At 45.0% G+C, this 21,041-nt stretch overlaps 1 protein-coding gene across 1 annotated transcript; it reads right to left on the bottom strand.

Annotated features, from left to right (window-relative positions):
- Positions 1-4,097: 4,097 nt before the first annotated feature.
- LOC142295173 (oligodendrocyte transcription factor 3-like) lies at positions 4,098-5,632 on the bottom strand. The gene has a single exon (XM_075338247.1). It carries the CDS (start codon positions 5,460-5,462, stop codon positions 4,665-4,667), a length of 798 nt encoding a protein of 265 aa, XP_075194362.1. The 5' UTR covers positions 5,463-5,632; the 3' UTR covers positions 4,098-4,664.
- Between the last annotated feature and the right edge of the window lie 15,409 nt (positions 5,633-21,041).

Raw genomic sequence — 21,041 nt, 5'->3', positions numbered from 1 at the left:
GAAAACTCATTGACTGAATTATGTTGTATTGTCATAAGCGAAATCTTCCTCTGTAAAGTTCCCATTTTATCAATCTTAGCTTAAAAATTGAATAGATTCAAAATAGGGAATATTGTAGAAAAATATTTTTCAAAGTGCTAAAGTTAAATATTAAAGATTGTGGCTTTCTTGCATATAATGTGCTGGATGTCAAACATTTGTCCTACAAATGCTAGCAAGCAATAATCTCATTAGAACGGATTTGGACATCCTTTTCTCGACTCTGCTGGAAATTGGTTCTAAGCCTCCACTAATTTTTCAATAAAACATTATTCTTTTTATTATTAGTACTATTTATTAGTAATAGTACAATTATTACTGTACTGGTAAGTTCCAGCCTGTGCCTAATTTTTTTATACTTTTCCACTTCTATGCATATTTAAATTAGTAATAATTAGCGTTAATGTTTCTGTAATTTCTATAATTTCTTATAAGATGTCTGAAATGTTTTTTTACTTTAAGTAACTAATCTCCGTATTTATAAGCCAACTGGTTAAGATGTTTTTTTAGTGGCTAAAACACTTAACAACTCTTGGCCTGGAATACGTCTCTGTCCATATCTTACATCATTTGCCTTGCCGGGTGTAACATTGCATTTCTTCTTTATTGGGATAGCTCTTTGCTTTGGAGGGGTGTACGGTCTGTACAATCACTAATGAATGGGGTCTCTTTTGTCTCTGTAACACCAATAGTATGCAAAGTACTAGTGTAAACGTTTCCTTTACCAAAGCTGGGTTTACACACTGAGACTTTCTAGCGATCCAACCTGCGATCTCAACCTAGCCGGGATCGCTACAAAGTCTCTGGTGAGCTGTCAAACAGGCAAACCTGGCCAACGACGCAACAGCGATCCGGACCTGCAGAGCGACCTAGCTGGTTGTTGGGGACGTGTCAAAGCTGCTATTTGAAAGGGAAGTCGCTGTAAAGTCCCCTTTAGACACTGAAACTTTCTAGCGATGCATCCTGCACAGCGGCAAACAAAGGACCTAGGAATGGTCCTGAACGATTTGTAGCGATCACAACTTCACAGCAGGGGCCAGGTCGCTGATAGGTTTCACACACTGCAATGTCGCTGGGGAGGTCGCTGTAACGTCACAAAACCGGTGACGTTACAGCGATGTCGTTTGCGATGTTGCAGTGTGTAAAGCCACCTCTACTTTGACTTTGACTACATGTAGTCCTTATGTTCGCAAACCGTGAAAAACCTCCATCCACCTGAGACAAACCCAGACATGATCCAAACCTGTGGAATTGTGAATTTGTAACTATATCCAGCAGAAATGCATAGTAGATTAGACATGCTGTATATTAAAATCTGTGGCTTCCCCCAAATTTGCAGATGATTCTGCAGTGTATTTTTGTGGAATTTTTCACCCCCCCTCCCCTATCCTCACTATAATCCACAGCAAAGCCATCATTTTCTTAAACTTTTAATATACATCTTATAACTATCCTAGTTGGCACTATATCCCTGTTTGATGCTAGAGTTAGTAACACAACATAATACAATGAGATTCATGTTTGGAAAGTATTTTTTTCCCACTAAAAACTCCAACAAAAGTTTGAAAAGTTTGATATTTCATTCATTTCGCATATAATGATTAGTAGAAGGATTGTACATCAGGTAAACCATGGTGCATACGTACTCTAAAACTAAATGAAAAGGGAAATATATAGATAGATAGATATGAAACATGATAGATGGATGATAGATAGATATTAAACATGATAGATAGATATGAAACATGATAGATAGATAGATAGATATGAAACATGATAGATAGACAGACAGATAGATAGACAGATAGATAGTTATGAAACACTATAGAGAGATAGATAGATAGATATGAAACATGATAGATGGCTGATTGATAGATTGATATAAAGCATGATAGATAGATAATAGATAAGGATGATTGATAGATAGATAGATAGATAGATATGAAACATGATAGACAGACAGACAGATAGATAGATATGAAAAATTATAGATAGATAGATATGAAACACTATAGAGAGATAGATTGATAGATAGATAGATAGATAGATAGAGAGATAGATATGAAACATGATAGATGACTGATTGATTGATAAATTGATATAAAGCATGATAGATAGATAATATATAAGGATGATAGATAGATAGATAGATATGAAACTAGATAGATAGATATGAAAAATTATAGATAGATATGAAACACTATAGAGAGATAGATTGATAGATAGATAGAGAGATAGATATGAAACATGATAGATGGCTGATTGATTGATAAATTGATATAAAGCATGATAGATAAATAGATAAGGATGATAGATAGATAGATAGATATGAAACTAGATAGATAGATAGATATGAAAAATTATAGATAGATATGAAAAATTATAGATAGATATGAAACACTATAGATAGATAGATATATAGATATGAAACATGATAGATGGCTGATTGATTGATTGATAGATTGATAATAGATAAGGATGATAGATAGATAATAGATAAATAGATAGATAGATAGAGACATGATAAACAGATAAATAGATTCATAGATAAATAAATAGTTAGACAGATTGAAATGAAACATTAGATGATAGATAGATTCTGTTGAGTATGCTTGATTCTTTTATCAGTTCTTGTTCCATACTTTGTGTACTTTTTGTAGACTTTTGTGTACTTTCTTCATACATGATGTTCCTAAATATATTTAGAATTATTTTTTCCCTATTATTAATTGAGGCAAATGGAGGACTAAACATAATCATCACCATCTTTTGATGAACCTGTTTCTTAATGTGATCAAAACCTTTCTTGTGTGCATCCATCTGTCTCCAGCTGCACTGCCGGGTTTATACATTTATATACACTTATCACACGCAGTTACAGCAAATGAGAGGTGACACTTTATTGTGTGAGAAATGATCTCATTGAATACTTAATGCTTTATACCAATGTTTGAATCTTTTTTCAACCCAAGATCATCAAAGTTTGCAATTCCTCTAATTTACAGACTTGACACAATTTAATTTGTATTAAATTGTAGCAAATGTACTGTATATGTTTTGATGTCATAAATAACACAAAGAGCTACATGACTTATATAACTGTATAAATCCCTCACAGGACCACATTTGGAATATCAGTTTTGGGCTTGATGTTCTCAAAATGATATGGAAAGCTGGGTAGTGTTTAAACAGCTAGAGTTGTGTTAAATGGGATGGGAATTTACTCTTATGATAAAAGGCTAGAACAATTAGGCTTGTTCAGCTTGGAAAAGTCCCCTTAGAAAGATCCAAGTTAAGTGACTAAATATACGGTATGTTTAGTTAATACGAAGAACTGGCTTATGATTTGTTGATTCCAATGATTGCCAAAGAGGAAAAAAAGAACTTAGACATCTATATAGGAAATAATTGTTTACAGTTAAAGTACAGTTAAATTCCAATGATTGACAAAGAGAAAAAGCAATTTAGACATCTATATGGAAAGGGATTCTTTGCAGTTAAAGTACAGTTAAATTCCAGTGATTGCCAAAGAGAAATAACTGAAACATCTATATGGAAACGGATTTGCTACAGTTAAAGTAGCAGCTAAAGTCAGTCAGTATTACTGCATTCATAGAAGGGGCTATAAAAAATCCAGCAAGTAATGATGGAAAATTAATTGAAAATGTCTGGAACTAAGTCTTTACACGTGTGTGCGTTTGTGTGTTTATCTGTCTCTCCCCTATGATATATAAGTATATTTTATATATATATATATATATATATATATATATATATATATATATATATATATATACATACATACATACACACACACACACACACACTGTGTGTCATATATATATATATATATATATATATATATATATATATATATATATATATATATATATATTGAATAAGAATATATTCTTAAATACAGTGATATTACTGTTACAAGCTCAAATTAAAAACACAAAGATCCAGTGCAAATTGTTGTTTTTTTATTTGAAAAGAAAAAAGTCAGAATAAATATATCCATACATCTTGAGAATATATAAAAAAATAAAAACACACACTTTCTTTGAGACCTAACAAAATAGAATACAGCAAAAGAATAAGAACTACAAGGCCAATAATGAGAGAAATGAACAAAAATGCAACATTTTAACTGGTATATGGTGCGGACTTTATAGGGATGTGGCACTGCAATGATAAATACATTGACCAGCTCTTTATATATGTGAACAGTCACATGAATAAAATCCTTGTTACAAGGAAATCTGTCTGGTAGCCAGGCGAATGTTTCCACAAGACTCATGCCCAGCATGCATGGTTCTTTCCACTTCTCTGGTAGGAAAGACATATTCAGCTATGATACAAGCTTCCACAGATGTAATGAAGAATTGCCTGTACAGTATTATCTTAATCTCTGAACATATTTACATTAAACATTTACATCTAGAACATTTTATCAGACCGAACATTACCTTGCTGAGGAGTTTCTTATGATAATATTACAAAAGGTGCAGAAAATGAAAGAAGCATGCATGCAAACCTTAAGTCTGAGTCTTCCTGAATACCACAAATTTACATTTATCGATTTATTCAGTTCATCTGAAAAAAGTCTATTGTAATTGGAATTATTACTTTAGCAAGTCTTTGCCTTCCGCAGCGATCCTGTTCAGGCTGCCTGACAGAGTGGACAGCTGAGGTGGTGGAGGCATCTGACAGATCGTACAAGGGCATGGGAGGCCTGCCCAGTGCTGAAAACCGCTGCCAAGTGGGAGCGGAGGGGCCGGTGTAGTTTTGAGTAGTGAATGTCCAGGTCTAATACTGCCAATTCCTGGTAGTGGTCCAGAAAGAATGGATGTGTTATTAGAAGACAGTGCACTGCCCAGGATGGGATGCATCTGATGGACCGCATTAGGTGGGTGAACCGGATGAGCGGCAGAATGTCCCACAGTCCCACAGTGAAATGCAGAGTGATGGCCCCCATAGATCTCACCCACCAGCCGCTTCATTTCCTCCAGCGAACTTGAGAGCATCAAGATGTAGTTTCTTGCAAGCAGAAGAGTAGCAATTTTGGAAAGTTTTCTCACTGACGGTCCATGAGCGTAGGGCATGACTTCCCTCAGGCCGTCCATTGCAAGGTTCAGATCATGCATCCTTTTGCGCTCCCTGCCATTGATTTTCAGCCTTAGCTTCTGCAAGTCTTGCTCTGACAGCTGCTTTTTTATCTTATATTTGCTGCTTTCTCCTTCATCTCTAGAACTGTGCCTGGAAAGAAGTTCCTCAGACATCTGCTGCATGATGTCATTCTGAGTTGAAGAGACAGAGTTCATCCTGCTGTCCTGGAGATGATGGTGGTGGCCTCTGAGATACATGTCATCTATGTCTGGAGATGAGGCTCTGCTGGACATTGAGCTGGAATCAGAATTCATTTTGTCAAGTGTCTTTCCTTAAAAATTTGAAAGTTTTCTCAGGCCTTAATAAAACTTTCAGAGAGCAGAAGTCTTATATGTCCTCTCTTCTGTGTGAGCAATAAAAATAGAGAGAAAAAGAAGGACTTTCTCCCTTAGTTGTGCTCTCCTCCAGCCGCCAGGTAGCCAATGTGAGCTGTGAATGTTTGGCACACAGAGTGAAATCTGGAGCATTTATACAGCTACTTCACAGGAGCCAGACAAAAGAAGCCCTCCTATCTATAATGGTCTTGCTAGGATGACGTGCCATTATTCAGGGCGGTGCGCTTTGACTGTCCCATTAAGCAAGAGGCCCTATTCATATTCATTGTGATGCCACCCTGGGACATCTTAGTCATGGACCATCCAGAGTCAAGGAAACACAAAACCCCCTGACTGTCAGACTCAAAGCAAACTGACCACTGCGGGAGCTGCCCCCCTCCCCATATACTTAGACAATTATGCAAGTGTACAATTTGTGTACGAATATGCCACAGAGATATAGACACAAATGACATTTTGCTCTAAAACATTGCTCTAAATGCTTAAATAATTGTATCCGGTCTATGTTGTATTTTTATATAGTTATATAATATTAGGATTTTCTTTAAATTTAAAAGAAAACTAACATTTTTTTGGATATATATTCTCAAACTGTAAAGAATGCATATGTGTGTGTGTGTGTGTGTGTGTGTGTGTGTGTGTGTGTGTGTGTGTGTTTTAACATATGTATATTTATCTAAAGAAAATCATAATATTATATACCTTTATATCAATATACAACAGTCACAAATATAAACTATATGACTATACTTGAAACCTTTATAATGAGCAACTGCATATGCAAGTATATAACTGTATGTGGCTTATACATATAGAGCTAGAATAAAAAGTCACAAATATAAAAGAAAGAGGTAGATAGATAGACAGATAGATAGATAAATAAATAAATAGATAGATAGATAAATAGATAGATAGATAAATAAGTAGGTAGAGGGATAGATAGATAAATAGATAGATAGATAAATAAGTAGGTAGAGGGATAGATAGATAGATAGATAGTTAATGGATAGATAGATAGAGAAATAGATAGATATATAGATAGATAATAGATAGATAGTTAATGGATAGATAGATAGATAGAGAAATAGAAAGATAGATAATCGATAGATAGATAGATAGATAGATAGAGAAATAGATAGATAGTTAATGGATAGATATATAGATAATAGATAGATAGATAGATAGATAGATAGATACCGTAGATAGATAATGGATAGATAGAGAAATAGATAGATAGATGAATAGATAGATATATTGATAGAGGAATAGATAGATAGATCGATAAGTAGATAGAGGGATAGATAGATAATGGGTAGCTAGATAGATAAATAAATAGATAGAGAAATAGATAGATAGATAATAGATAGACAGAGGAATAGATAGATACATAGATAGATAGATACTGGGACAACTAGATAAAGTAGAAAATAGTTAGATAATTGATAGATAGTCAGATAGATAAGATATACTGTAGACAGATAAAGTAGAATATAGATAGATAAAAAGTAATAGATAGTAGATGATAGATAAATAGATAAAAAAGACGACTTAACGATCACATGTTTTTACTCACAATTATCATTGGATAAATAGAGCCATGCGACAAAGATATAAAAGCCTTCTGATTTTCATGATGACAGGAGGAGGGAGGAGCTATAGGAAGAGGGAGGTGCTAGGAGCAGAGGGAGGAGCTAAAGGCAGAGAGAGGAGCTAGAGGCAGAGCTCTGTCCCCTCCTCCCTCTTTATCTACGTAGAATCTCATTAGTAGCAACCACCATCTCTTATCTCCTCTCTCAGTATTGGGAAAGTCTTCACTGAATACAGATTTTACCTCTGAATTGGGAATTTTTATAGCGACTGATCAATTCTGGCAGAGAAAGAGGCAAATGTGTCTGATAAGATCTATTACAAAGTTAATTATTTTTTTGTGTATTATTCATTTATGGAATAAAAATGCAAATGATGGTTACGCTTTAAATACACAGAATTTTAGTCAGTAAAAAAATGGAAAAAGGTAAATTTAGCAGATAGGGGTGTAACTTAACATGAGATAACTTATGCCAAAACAGCTAAAAAATTGTGTCACTCATTTCTGGCACAAAGTAGGCCAATTAATAGTGTATAGATAAAGGGCAGTCTAAAGGCCCCGTCACAATAAGCAACATCGCTAGCAACATCGCTGCTAACGAACAACTTTTGTGACGTTGCTAGCGATGTTGCTGTGTGTGACATCCAGCAACAACCTGGCCCCTGCTGTGAGGTCGTTGGTTGTTGCTGAATGTCCTGGGCCATTTTTTAGTTGTTGCTGTCCCGCTGTGAAGCACAGATCGCTGTGTGTGACAGCGACAGAGCAACAACTAAATGTGCAGGCAGCAGGAGCCGGCTTCTGCGGAGGCTGGTAACCAATGTAAACATCGGGTAACCAAGAAGCCCTGTCCTTGGTTACCCGATATTTACCTTTGTTATCAGCCTCCTCCGCTCTCACTGTCAGTGCCGGCTCCTGCTCTGTGCACATGTAGCTGCAGCACACATCGGGTTAATTAACCCGATGTGTGCTGTAACTAGGAGAGCAAGGAGCCAGCGCTAAGCATTGTGCGCTGCTCCCTGCTCTGTGCACATTTAGCTGCAGCACACATCGGGTTAATTAACCCGATGTGTGCTGTAACTAGGAGAGCAAGGAGCCAGCGCTCAGTGTGCGCTGCTCCCTGCTCTCTGCACGTGTAGCTCCGTGCGGTGGTAACCAAGGTAAATATCGGGTTGGTTACCCGATATTTACCTTAGTTACCAAGCGCAGCATCTTCCACGTGGCGCTGGGGGCTGGTCACTGGTTGCTGGTGAGCTCACCAGCAACCAGGTGTAGCGACGCTCCAGCGATCCCTGCCAGGTCAGGTTGCTGGTGGGATCGCTGGAGCGTCGCAGTGTGACATCTCACCAGCAACCTCCTAGCAACTTACCAGCGATCCCTATCGTTGTTGGGATCGCTGGTAAGTTGCTTAGTGTGACTGGACCTTAACAATGCACCAAATTTAACAAACATTGAAACACAATGATATATTTGGCTCACTTTAAGGCTGGCTAGTGTAAGCTTACACTAAGGATTAAGACTACTGATAAATAGGCCTCAAATGCGATTTATTTTTCCATTCTACAGCTGAACAGTAGAATTTTTTAATTAGAATGGAAGTTGCTAAAATGATTGAAACAGACAGTTTCTAATATCACCTAGTACAGTGTACACTCAGTAGCGTCAGTAGACCCTTTGCTTTCATGTACTTTGTATAAACAGCATCAGGATTACTATGGAAGTTGAATTTTCATAGGTCACTTAGACTTGACTGTGGGAGAGAGCAATAATAAGTGGCGTGGTGCAGAATAATCCTGCTTGGGGGGACCCTCTGCCACAGTAGAAGACATCACATAAGGGCACATAGCAAGGGGGGCCAAGTTACAGAGTTTGCATTGGGGCAGAGGGATTTCAGCTTACACTTCTCGGTGACAATAGCACATCTTACCGTCTGATTTGTATATTGAGACAAGCAAACTTTTAGGCAAGCTAAAAATACTCTGCTTATCTGTGCAGACCCGTGTATGTGAGATTTACTGCACTTTATAAGTATATAGTATTATCATATGTTATAGTCATTGCAATTGCAGCACAAACAACTCTAATAATAATAATAATTTTTATTTCTATAGCGCTAACATATTCCGCAGCACTTTACAATTCAGAGAGGACATGTACAGACAATATAAGACATTACAGAATAACACAATTCAACAGATACAAGGAGGAGTGAGGGCCCTGCCTGCAAGCTTACAGTCTATGAGCAAATAGGGGATGCCCAAAAGGTAACTGATAAGAAGTGCTTTTATTGTATGATCAAGCCATCAATATAATAAATAGGGTGTTCACATAACGTTGCATGTACTGCTCACCAGCCAGTATGTGTACAAGTATAGATACATAGTGCTATTAAAAGCATGGATAGTGTGTAAACAGCTGACAAAAAGACCAAATTTTTAAGAAAATATTGTAAGGGTAAAATGGGAGTAGTTAGATAAGTGAGGTGAGGTGATAGGCCAGTCTAAAGAAATGTGTTTTTAGGATACACTTAAAACTGTGGGTATTGTGGATTAATCAAATTGTCCTGGGTAGTGTGTTCCAGATTTTTGGCGCAGCTTGCAAGAAGTCTTAGAGACAGGAGTGGGAGGTTTGGATTATGGTGGATGACAGTTTTAGGTCATTAGCAGAACCTGGGGCATGCGTAGGGTGATAAAAAGAGATGAGGGAGAAGATGTAGGGTGATGCGGAACTGTGGAGGGCTTTGTGAGTGAGAGTGATAAGTTTATTTTGTATTCTATAGTGGATGGGCAACCATTGCAAAGACTGGCACAGGGCAGAGGCATCAGTGTAGCAGTTGGAGAGGAATATGATCCTGACTGCTGAATTCAGAATGGATTGGAGTGGGAGGAGTTTGGTAAGCGGAAGACAGATTATTAGAGAGTTGCAATAGTCCAAAAGAGAATAAATGAGAGCGACAGTAAGAGTTTTTGCAGAGTTAAGCTGGGTTCACACATTGCGACAGCGACAACGACATCGCTGTTATGTCACCATTTTCTGTGACGTAACAGCGACCTTGTAAGTCGCTGTTATGATCGCTGCTTAGCTGTCAGACACAGCGACGCAGCAGCGATCATAACTTCGCTACATGTGCAGAGAGCAGGGAGCTGCGCACACTGCTTAGCGCTGGCTCCTTGCTCTCCTAGCTACAGTACACATCGGGTTAATTAACCCGATGTGTATTGCAGCTACATGTCACAGTGCAGAGAGCAGGGAGCCGCACACACTGCTTAGCGCTGGCTCCTTGCTCTCCTAGCTACAGTACACATCGGGTTAATTAACCCGATGTGTACTGCAGCTGTGGCGCCCCTGAGGCTTCCGTCGCCACAGGACATTGCACCCCATCAGCGGTGTGATGCCCCATTCTGGGAGAGGAAGAGAGTGAACTCCGGTCCCCTGGTAAATCCACACTACACCCATTGTTAGGTACATACTGGGACCAGGGAAAGTGGCAGGCAACCCTCCCATGCTGCATGCTGAGAGGGGCTGTAAGACCCATCCCTGCTCCCATAGGGTGGTAGCTTAGCAACTGGGGGGTGGGAGGAGCCACAGAGAGCAGAGACAGAGATGGGAAGGTCAAGTTTAGTTAGTTCCCTCAGGGAGTGAGAGAGTAAGGAGCGAACATGTAGTTGGAGGAGAAGAACGAGAGAAAGGAGGGAGGAGGAGGTCTGCCGGAGGCAGGCAAGGAAGAGGAGAAAGGAAAGAAAGAAAGAAAGAAAGGGTCGCAGGGCCGCGGGTAGTCCTGCAGGTGCCACGAGCCGTCCTTGTTAGGTACCAAAGCCGAGGGCCTAGAGGCAGCTACGGGCAGCTGCGGGGGCCTGTTCCACATTGACATCGGTGGAGTGATTAAGCTGCGACAGGGGACGGTCCCTAGAGACTGGAGGAGTGCAAAGACAATCTCCAAACAGTAAAAACCGAGGCCCAGGGACGTTGCAAGCTCCCAGGGCCAGAACCCATAGCAGACCTTCAGAAAAGGGGTAATCAGCCGACAGGTGACCCCCCCAGCCTGGAGGCTGCAGTGGAGGCCAAGCCAGGTTCATCTTAACTAAGGCAAGGCTAGTGAAGACAGCAGAGAAAGAGACACTAAGAGAAGGGCACCGGCATTCACTCTCAGAATCACCCAGAAACGCGGAGGTCCCTGACAGTGGTCCTAGCAGTCCAAGGGTCCCTACAGCTGTGACAAGAACTGTGAGTAAAGAGCTTGAACTGCACCCTTGAAGTGGTCTCTGTTATTCCTGCTGCATAGACACTCACAAGCACCAACTGTGCCCCGGGCATTGCTCCACCTGTGGGGAGCAGTACCACCATTGCTGCCATAACACCATCCCGGAGGCCTCACACAGCAGCGGCGGCTTAATAGCCGCATACCACAGGTGGCGTCACGAACACAAACTTTATTAATTCAAGCCACATATTCAACTGACACCCACCAGGGCCACGGAGCCGGGCCCAGCCACCACTGACTACCACCGGACTAGTCCGGCCCGGCACCGGGTGTCCCATAGCCCTGGGGTGGGCGAGTCAACTTTGGCGTCACGAACAGGATTTCGTGCCCGGTCTAACCGGGTACTGTGCGCCTGAAGAACCGTGTGACAGACTGTGTACTTTGCTGAGAAACCGCCGCCATTAGCGCTGCTGAGAGCGGGAAGAAGGGGTCGTGTCAGAAGAAAGGGCGCGAAGAGAAGCCCCGCCCCCTTGTCCAAGAAAAGCGCGCGAAGCGGTGCCCGCCATAGAAGGCGGAAGAAGAAGAAATGGCGACCAGATAAGCTGGCCGGCTGGCAAAGAGAGTCTGAAGGCCAGACCAGCAGATAAAGAAAATGTACCTTATCGCAAACGGAGTGATGCCGGCCATGGTGGGCTGGGCGCCAGTCTGGCGCCAGTTGCTAGTGCAGCCTCTGGCCCCGCCTCCGAGAAGGGAAAGGGAGCAGCCGAGTGGCTGGTCGAGCACCCGAGCAGTGTTCCAGGCAGCATTCCCCAGGTCGGTAGCATGGCGGAGGAGCTGCAGCAAGGTGCACCAGGGACCGGAAGAGAGGATCCCGAGCTGGACCTGCTGAGAGAAGAAGTGCGAGTCCTGGCCCGGAGGCTGAGCAGCATGGAAGTGGGAGCGGAGCGGCAGAAAGAAACGCCGAGGGTGCCGGAGGATCTGGAGCGGTGGATGGATGCCACGGAGCGGAAGCAGGGTGAGCAACCAGACACCCCGTCCAGTCCGGACCTAGGGCCCCGCCACGCGCCCCCGCTTAGCCCCTTCACTGACCCTCTGGCCTTCCCAGCCTACCCCGCGGACGCCCGGTGGGGCACCGGAGGCCTGCCTGAGACCCCCGCAGACGGAGCCTGGGGAGGGGTAAGCCCTGAACAACTAGCGGGCCCCCTACCGAGTCCCCCTGTGAGCCTCCTGGGAATGGCATCCCCGGGAGTGAATTGGGACGCAGCGCCCATTGAAAGCAGGGGGCTGCAGCGGCCGCTGCGCCCTGAGGCGACGACCCTGGCCGATGAGTTAACGTGCCAGAGGTTGGTGATCGAGTATCAGAGGGAGCGGGAACTCCGGGAGGAGAAACGCCGGGCCAGAGAAGTCGCTAATCTGGCCTCCAAAGAAGAAGTCAGGAAGGCCCTGAAGGGATCCGAGGGCCCAGTGCGACGGGGCCTAGTAGTGGACTTCAGACAAGCTGGTGGCTGGGGCTTCATCAGGGAGCCCGGCCTGGGCAAGGATGTGTTTGTAGCTCGAAGAGACATCGAGGAGCACCTGCCCAGAGGCCACCCAGGGCGCGATGCCAAGACGGGTGCTGTGGTGGAGTATATACGGCTGATGGGGGACCGTGGATGGTACGCGCTGCATGTACATATCCTGCGGGAAGAAGCGGCCCCAGAAGAGCCAGAGTGGCGCCGCACAGTGCAAGAGCGCAGCATCTCCCCTGGCAGCAGCACCGCCTCAAGGCAGACCCAGAACACTGAACTAAGCAGAGGTCCTGCGACAGCCACCCAGGAGACACAGACCAGGATCTCCATGGCACGTGTGATGCAGGGAGCCCGGCCAAAGCAGGGCCCTAGAGACCACAGCAACAGCCCCCTGCAGACAAGCAGCCCTCTGCAGCAACGCCGTGCAACGACTGCAAGCAGTCCCACTCCAAGCCAGGCTGCAGAACAGCGCAGAAGGTCGGGGACCAGCGCCCAGGGGACCCAGACGATGATATCGTCAGCGTACCTACTGCCAGGAGCAATGCCGGAGTGGGACCCTCACATCTACCCTCGTGAGTAAAGGAGAAGAGATGCTGAACTGTACATAGCCCCTGTCTGCCCCTCATTCTTTTTGAAGAAGTCCCTTATGTTCTGCCCCTCATTCTTTTCGAAGATGACACCCTTTCCTGATGTACTGCCCCTCATGCTTTTTGAAGACGTCACCCCCATGTTTATGTGTTACCGGGCCACTGAACTGGAATGTGGGCCCCGGTGAATGTGTATGTGTCTTATGTAACCAGGCCATTGGACTTAATGGCTGGTTGATTGTGTCATATTGTTGATTGAAAAAGAAGCGAACTGCCAGGCTACTGGATTTGTTGTAGCCAACCATGTATATAGTTGCACCTGTTGTGCCCCCTACCAGAATTATGTGGGATGTGCCCAAACCGTGCAATGAACTGGAAGTGCACACATAGTTTCTTTATAAGAAGTTAGCAACGTTAAAGTGATTATGCCTCCCATAAAGGGAAGAAATGTTTTATTGTTTCATGTTTTGCATACAAAAATGTTTTGCAGTTTCTTCACATGTTTTTGTTGTTTTTCAGCCCGAGGACGTGCTGGGATTTGCTGTGGGGGAGTGTGGCACCCCTGAGGCTTCCGTCGCCACAGGACATTGCACCCCATCAGCGGTGTGATGCCCCATTCTGGGAGAGGAAGAGAGTGAACTCCGGTCCCCTGGTAAATCCACACTACACCCATTGTTAGGTACATACTGGGACCAGGGAAAGTGGCAGGCAACCCTCCCATGCTGCATGCTGAGAGGGGCTGTAAGACCCATCCCTGCTCCCATAGGGTGGTAGCTTAGCAACTGGGGGGTGGGAGGAGCCACAGAGAGCAGAGACAGAGATGGGAAGGTCAAGTTTAGTTAGTTCTCTCAGGGAGTGAGAGAGTAAGGAGCGAACATGTAGTTGGAGGAGAAGAACGAGAGAAAGGAGGGAGGAGGAGGTTTGCCGGAGGCAGGCAAGGAAGAGGAGAAAGGAAAGAAAGAAAGAAAGGGTCGAAGGGCCGCGGGTAGTCCTGCAGGTGCCACGAGCCGTCCTTGTTAGGTACCGAAGCCAAGGGCCTAGAGGCAGCTACGGGCAGCTGCGGGCTGCGGGGGCCTGTTTTACATTGACATCGGTGGAGTGATTAAGCTGCGACAGGGGACGGTCCCTAGAGACTGGAGGAGTGCAAAGACAATCTCCAAACAGTAAAAACCGAGGCCCAGGGACGTTGCAAGCTCCCAGGGCCAGAACCCATAGCAGACCTTCAGAAAAGGGGTAATCAGCCGACAGGTGACCCCCCAGCCTGGAGGCTGCAGTGGAGGCCAAGCCAGGTTCATCTTAACTAAGGCAAGGCTAGTGAAGACAGCAGAGAAAGAGACACTAAGAGAAGGGCACCGGCATTCACTCTCAGAATCACCCAGAAACGCGGAGGTCCCTGACAGTGGTCCTAGCAGTCCAAGGGTCCCTACAGCTGTGACAAGAACTGTGAGTAAAGAGCTTGAACTGCACCCTTGAAGTGGTCTCTGTTATTCCTGCTGCATAGACACTCACAAGCACCAACTGTGCCCCGGGCATTGCTCCACCTGTGGGGAGCAGTACCACCATTGCTGCCATAACACCATCCCGGAGGCCTCACACAGCAGCGGCGGCTTAATAGCCGCATACCACAGGTGGCGTCACGAACACAAACTTTATTAATTCAAGCCACATATTCAACTGACACCCACCAGGGCCACGGAGCCGGGCCCAGCCACCACTGACTACCACCGGACTAGTCCGGTCCGGCACCGGGTGTCCCATAGCCCTGGGGTGGGCGAGTCACAGCTACATGTCACAGTGCAGAGAGCAGGGAGCCGCGCACACTGCTTAGCGCTGGCTCCTTGCTCTCCTAGCTACAGTACACATAGGGTTAATTACCCGATGCGTACTGCAGCTACATGTGCACAGAGCAGGAGCCGGCACTAGCAGCAAGAGCGGCGGAGGCTGGTAACAAAGGTAAATATCGGGTAACCAGGGAAAGGTCTTCCCTTGGTTACCCGATGTTTACAGTGGTTACAGCTTTCCGCAGCTGCCAGACTGCCAGCTCCTGCTCCCTGATCGCTTCACTTCGTCGCTCTCTCGCTGTCACACACAGCAATGTGTGCTTCACAGCGGGAGAGCGCCGACGAAAAAATGAAGCAGGACATTCAGCAACGAGCAATGACCTCACAGTAGAGGCCAGCTCGTTGCTGGATGTCACACACAGCGACAGGACGTCGCTGCAACGTCACAGAAAATGTTGACGTAGCAGCAACGTCGTTGTCGTCGTCGCTGTGTGTGACACCACCTTTAGTATGAAAAGGTTGAATTCTAGAGATATTTTTGAGGTAGAGGGGACATGAACGAGCAAGTGATTATTAGATGTAGGGGGTGAAAGATAGAACAGACTCAAATATAATCCCAAGACAGTGGACTTGCTACTGAGGAGTAATGATCAAACCACACACAGAAATGGTAATATTGTGTTTAGGAAGGTTAGAAGGAGGAGGAAAAATGAGAAATTCAGTTTTTGACATTCAGTTTTAGATAGAGGGAGGGCATGATATTAGGGGGACAGCAGACTATCACTGGTATTTCTCTTCCTACAGGTATTCATCTCATTCATGTGCTGTGTTTAATCCAACCCAACTTTCCAATGTAGAAGAAGTGAAAGCAATTTCCAGCGGACATATGGAGTAGAAAAACTCTTATTTCCACTAAAAAAAATCTAGTTTATTTTTTATATCAAAAAACATAAGTATAAAAAAATAGCTACACTACAGTTCAAAAGTTTGGGGTCACCCAGACAATTTTGTCTTTTCCATGAAAAATCATACTTTTATTTATCAAATGAATTGCACAATGAATAGAAAAATAGTCCAGACATTGACTAGGTTAGAAATAATGATTTTTACTTGAAATAATAATTTTCTCCTTCAGACTTTGCTTTCGTCACAGAATGGTCCCTTTGCAGCAATTCCAGCTTTGCAGACCTTTGGCATTCTAGCTGTTAACTTGCTGAAGTAATCTGGAGCTATTTCACCCCATGCTTCCAGAAGCCCCTCCCACAAGTTGGATTGGCTTGATGGGCACTTTTTGCGTACCATACGGTCAAGCTGCTCCCACAACAGCTCAATAGGGTTGAGATCTGGTGACTGGGCTGGCCACTCCATTACAGATAGAATACCAGATGCCTGCTTCTTCTCTAAATAGTTCATGCATTATTTGGAGGTGTGCTTTGTGTCATTGTCCCGTTGTAGGATGAAATTAGCTCCAATCAAGCGCTGTCCTCAGGGAATGGCATGTCGTTGCAAAATGGAGTGATATATCCTTCAAAATCTCTTTTACATTGTACAAATCTCCTGCTTTACCAATCACCAAAGCAACCACAGACCATCACATTACCTCCACCATGCTTGACAGATGGCATCAGGCACTCTTCCAGCATTTTTCAGTAGTTCTGCATCTCACAAATATTCTTCTGTGTGATCCAAACACCTCAAACTTTGATTTGTCTGTCCATAACACTTTTTTCCAATCTTCCTCTGTCCAATGTCTGTGTTCTTTTGGCCACATTAATCTTTTCCTTTTATTAGCTAGTCTCAGATATGTTATTTTTCTATGCCACTCTGCCCTGAAAGCCAGCATCCCGGAGTCATCTCTTCACTGTACATGTTGACTTGACACTGGCATATTGCAGGTACTATTTAATGAAGCTGCGAGTTGAGGACCTGTGAGGCGTCAGTTTCTTAAAACTAGAGACTCTAATGTACTTGTCTTGTTGTTCAGTTGTGCAGCTGGGCCTCCCACTTATTTTTCTACTCTGGTTAGAGAATGTTTGTGCTCTCTTCTGAAGGGAGTAGTACACACCGTTGTAGGAAATCTTCACTTTCTTGGCAATTTCTCGCATGGAATATCCTTCATTTGTAAGAACAAGAACAGACTGTTGAGATTCACCTGAAATTTCTCTTTTTCTTGCCATTTTGAGAGTTAATGGAACAAACAAATGTAATGCTCCAGATTCTCAACTAGCTGAAAGGAAGGTCAGTTTTATAGCTTATCTAATTAGCAAAACTGTTTTCAGCTGTGCTAACATATTTGCACAAGGGTTTTCAAGGGATTTCTAAACATCCATTAGCCTTCTAACACAGTTAGCAAACACAATGTACCATTAAAACACTGGAGTGGTGATTGTTGGAAATGGGCCGCTATACACCTATATTGCATTGAAAACCAGAAGTTTACAGCTAGAATAGTCATTTACCACATTAACAATGTATAGAGTTTATTTCTGTTTAATTTAATGTTATCTTCAATGAAAAAAAATGTGCTTTTCTTTAAAAAATAAGGAAATATCTAAGTGACCCTAAACTTTTGAACTGTAGTGTATGCCACATAATCAGCAAAAGATAGGGTTAGCTGTCTGTAAAGTGACTACATGTTTCGGCATTGTATTACCCCTTCCTCGTGCTCCGTTCACGGCATTACCATGATTGGCTGGCAATCCCTGCATGTTTACTCGCTGATAAAAAGCTGGGAAACATGTGGGGAGGGGACTCAAGCATGGCATCTGAGCAGCAAAATGCTTGATCGAGTGCCAAGCACATCAAGCACGCTAATATTCGATCAAATACCGAGCAGTGCCAAGCACAATGGCCCATCACTAGTCATTTCCCTTGCACTGGAGGTTTTCTCCTCCACATACGACAACAATGTTGTTATACAGAGTGCATGTTAAAGGTGTAAGAGCTATTGGTTCTGCCAGTCCTGTATGCTGGCCTGGGCCTGTGCAGGGGTGCACCTCTGGATAGTTACCCATGTGAGTTTAGCCATTAGAGAATGAGTGCTGCTGAATGAAAATGAACACTGAGTGTCGTGTTAGCTGCCATGTGGAACTAGCTCAATCTGAGGATTGATCTTTACATCCCCTGGTTTGAGTGGCCTATCCACACATCTTGGGTAAGTACCAGCTGACAATTGGGGTTTTACAGGGCTAGGCAGGTGTAAATTAGGGTCACTTGGGTTGCACAACAATATATGAAGTATAAATGTATGTTTAGAAATTTGAACAACAAGATGGAAAATGGGACTATGGCAGTTAGTTTGCTGTAACACTCTTTGTTGTACAATTGGCAGAAAACCCCAGTTTCATACATGGCCATAGGCAAAATGACAATATTACCACCCTTATTCGCTGGCGTCAGTACTATATCAACCTTTGTAATTCATGCAAACATGTTTGTTCCTCTCTGATGAGGTTGTCATGTCTAATATATTGAGGGATCTTACAAAAATCCTTTGAGACAACCTGAACGAATAAATAAATAATAGCGCAAGAGGATAATGGGAGAAACTTTTTGCATCAAGGCCTAATAGAGTGTGGTATTTTATTTTCTTCAACAATATTTTGTTCAGTGGATAAATCTTCCAGAGTCTTCAGGGCCTCTTGTTTCTCTTCTCTAGGGAATAATGTGTACAGAGATTCATAAAAAAAATATATTTTTTTTTAAATTATAGAGCACAAATACATTTAAATCTTCTATAACTGTAAAAAACATTGAATTTGGCTGCCGAAGAAAACTCCTTTCCAGGAGAGCTAGATTATTACTGAGCTCATAAGAAAGTAAGTAACAAACTGTGGGGTCCACTTTTTGGTGTTACTGTGGCGCCCTGGACTAGCCAGGTAGCCACAGACAAAACACACACACACCCCCACCCCCCAGACAGTTACATTAGTCAGACAAAAACCCTTGTTGCCTCCCTCCAGGGTCTGATGTCCACACCAGGTGGGGTGGAGCCAGGTGGTTGACCACACCCACCAAGGAGTTCACAGGCCTGGAGGCGGGTAAAGCAGTAGATCAGTTTAGGAGGTGAAAGTGAGAGATCACGAACTGAGAGTGTCTGGGTGGGAGCCCAGGCACTGACAGCAAGGTTGGCAGATGTTGGTGGCCGTCTGCAGGAGTGACGGATCTCTGAAGAACCGTAGGACCAGGGTTGGGCGGTGGCCCACCGGTACCAAATCGGGGACCGGAGTGAAGTTAAGCACACAGGCAGGGCCATCGGACCCCGACCAGGCTTGGAGCCGCCGACCATAGTCAAATCCGAGTGTGACAGGAAGCCCAGGGGTTTCCTAACTACCTAAGTCCCGTCAGAAGGCAACCGTCCGCACCGTGAGGATATACAGCCACCGCCACAGGCTAGAGATCCAAGGGCCAGTGCCTGCGGGCAAAAGGGGCTCCTCCGGCACCTATACGCCGGGGAGCGGACTACCGTTGGGAAGCCATCGGAGTCAACACAGTACACAAAGGTGCAGGTAAAGACAGACACCTTCACCTGTCTGGGGAGAGACACTGCAGCCGGCTGCGGGACCCGTCCATCCAGCCGTTTGGTTTACCGGAGACTTTGTGCATCTGTTACTGAGTGAGTACACCAGTGCCATCCGGCACCGCTGTCCCTGCAACCCTGCACCTCACCAACCCTGCCTCCCCGTCACACCACCGGGCCCCGGGACCACCAACCCCTACCCACGGAGGGGGAGATCAACATCCCAGCTGCTCCCTACCATCGCTCCCGGGATCCCCGTCACCAGCAGCGGTGGTGCCCATCTTCACCACAACCCGTGGGTGGCGTCACGGACTAAATCCCCAAACAAACCACCCCCTTTTCACTCACGGGCAAGGAGCGCCGCTCGAGTACCCAGATCTGGCCCACCGCTCGAGCCACCGAGCAGCAGCAGTAGCGCCGGACCCGAGCATTAGCGAGCGCAGCGCCCCGCCGCCCGTGACAACTTGGCGTCACGAACAGGATCAGACCAATCTACCTACCGGTAGAAGTGCGCCTTGCAGTCCCCGCCGGCGGCGTCCGGCCGAAAAATTTGAAGCGCCGCCATCTTTGGCGCAAAGATTTCCCGCTCGAGCGTCTTCCCCGAGCAGGGAAGGCGTGAAAGCACAGTCCCACCCCCAAAGAGGAAGTGCAAGAAAGAACCATGGGGGAACGGATGGCGTCCTGCCTCATGTAACCGAGGCCATAAAAGCAGGGACGCCAGGACTCTGCAAGCCATATGGTTCCTGGAACACTGCTGCACAAGATGTCCCGTCCGTCCATCACCGCTGAAACGCCAGAGCCCACACCAGGAACAGCGGCGTGGGTGGAGGTCCGGACCGCACAAATGTGCAGCCGCCTGCAGGCCCAAGTGCAGTTCTTCTTGGAAGGATGGGTGGCCGACATGGCGTAAGTGGCGGCGGCCGTGTGGAGACGCGAGGTGGAGACAGAGTTGGAGGAGCGGGTAAGCGACCCACACCCCTGTGTCCCAGAAGGACCGGCTGCTGCGGCTGAGGGGCCCGGTCTGCGCCCGCTCAGCCTGCTGCCTCCCCCGCTACCCGTGTCGGTTGCTGCTACCCCGCCACTAGGCCCGCTACCCCCACCACTAGTAGCGGAGCTCCGCCCGTCCACCCTGGAGGGCCAGTCTGCAGGCGATGTCCGCAGACGACCCACACCGCTGCCATGGAAGATCCAGCGGGAGGTGCCCGTCCGCGAAGAGGAGCCGTCGGCACCGGAAGTGGCCACACCCAAGACCATCCCAGCTCCGGTAGTCCGTCCGGTCCAGAAGGAGGCGGAGGTCCAGCCAGTGAGGATCCCTGT

The sequence above is a fragment of the Anomaloglossus baeobatrachus genome, chromosome 3 (genome assembly GCF_048569485.1).
Source record: "Anomaloglossus baeobatrachus isolate aAnoBae1 chromosome 3, aAnoBae1.hap1, whole genome shotgun sequence".
NCBI classification, from domain to species: domain Eukaryota; kingdom Metazoa; phylum Chordata; class Amphibia; order Anura; family Aromobatidae; genus Anomaloglossus; species Anomaloglossus baeobatrachus.
Note: the sequence above shows the minus strand (reverse complement) of the source record. Positions and strands in the feature narration are given on the sequence as shown.

What these genes read in the sequence shown, in the direction of transcription:
- LOC142295173 (XM_075338247.1), bottom strand. Translation starts at nt 5,462, where the DNA reads ATGAATTCTGATTCCAGCTCAATGTCCAGCAGAGCCTCATCTCCAGAC.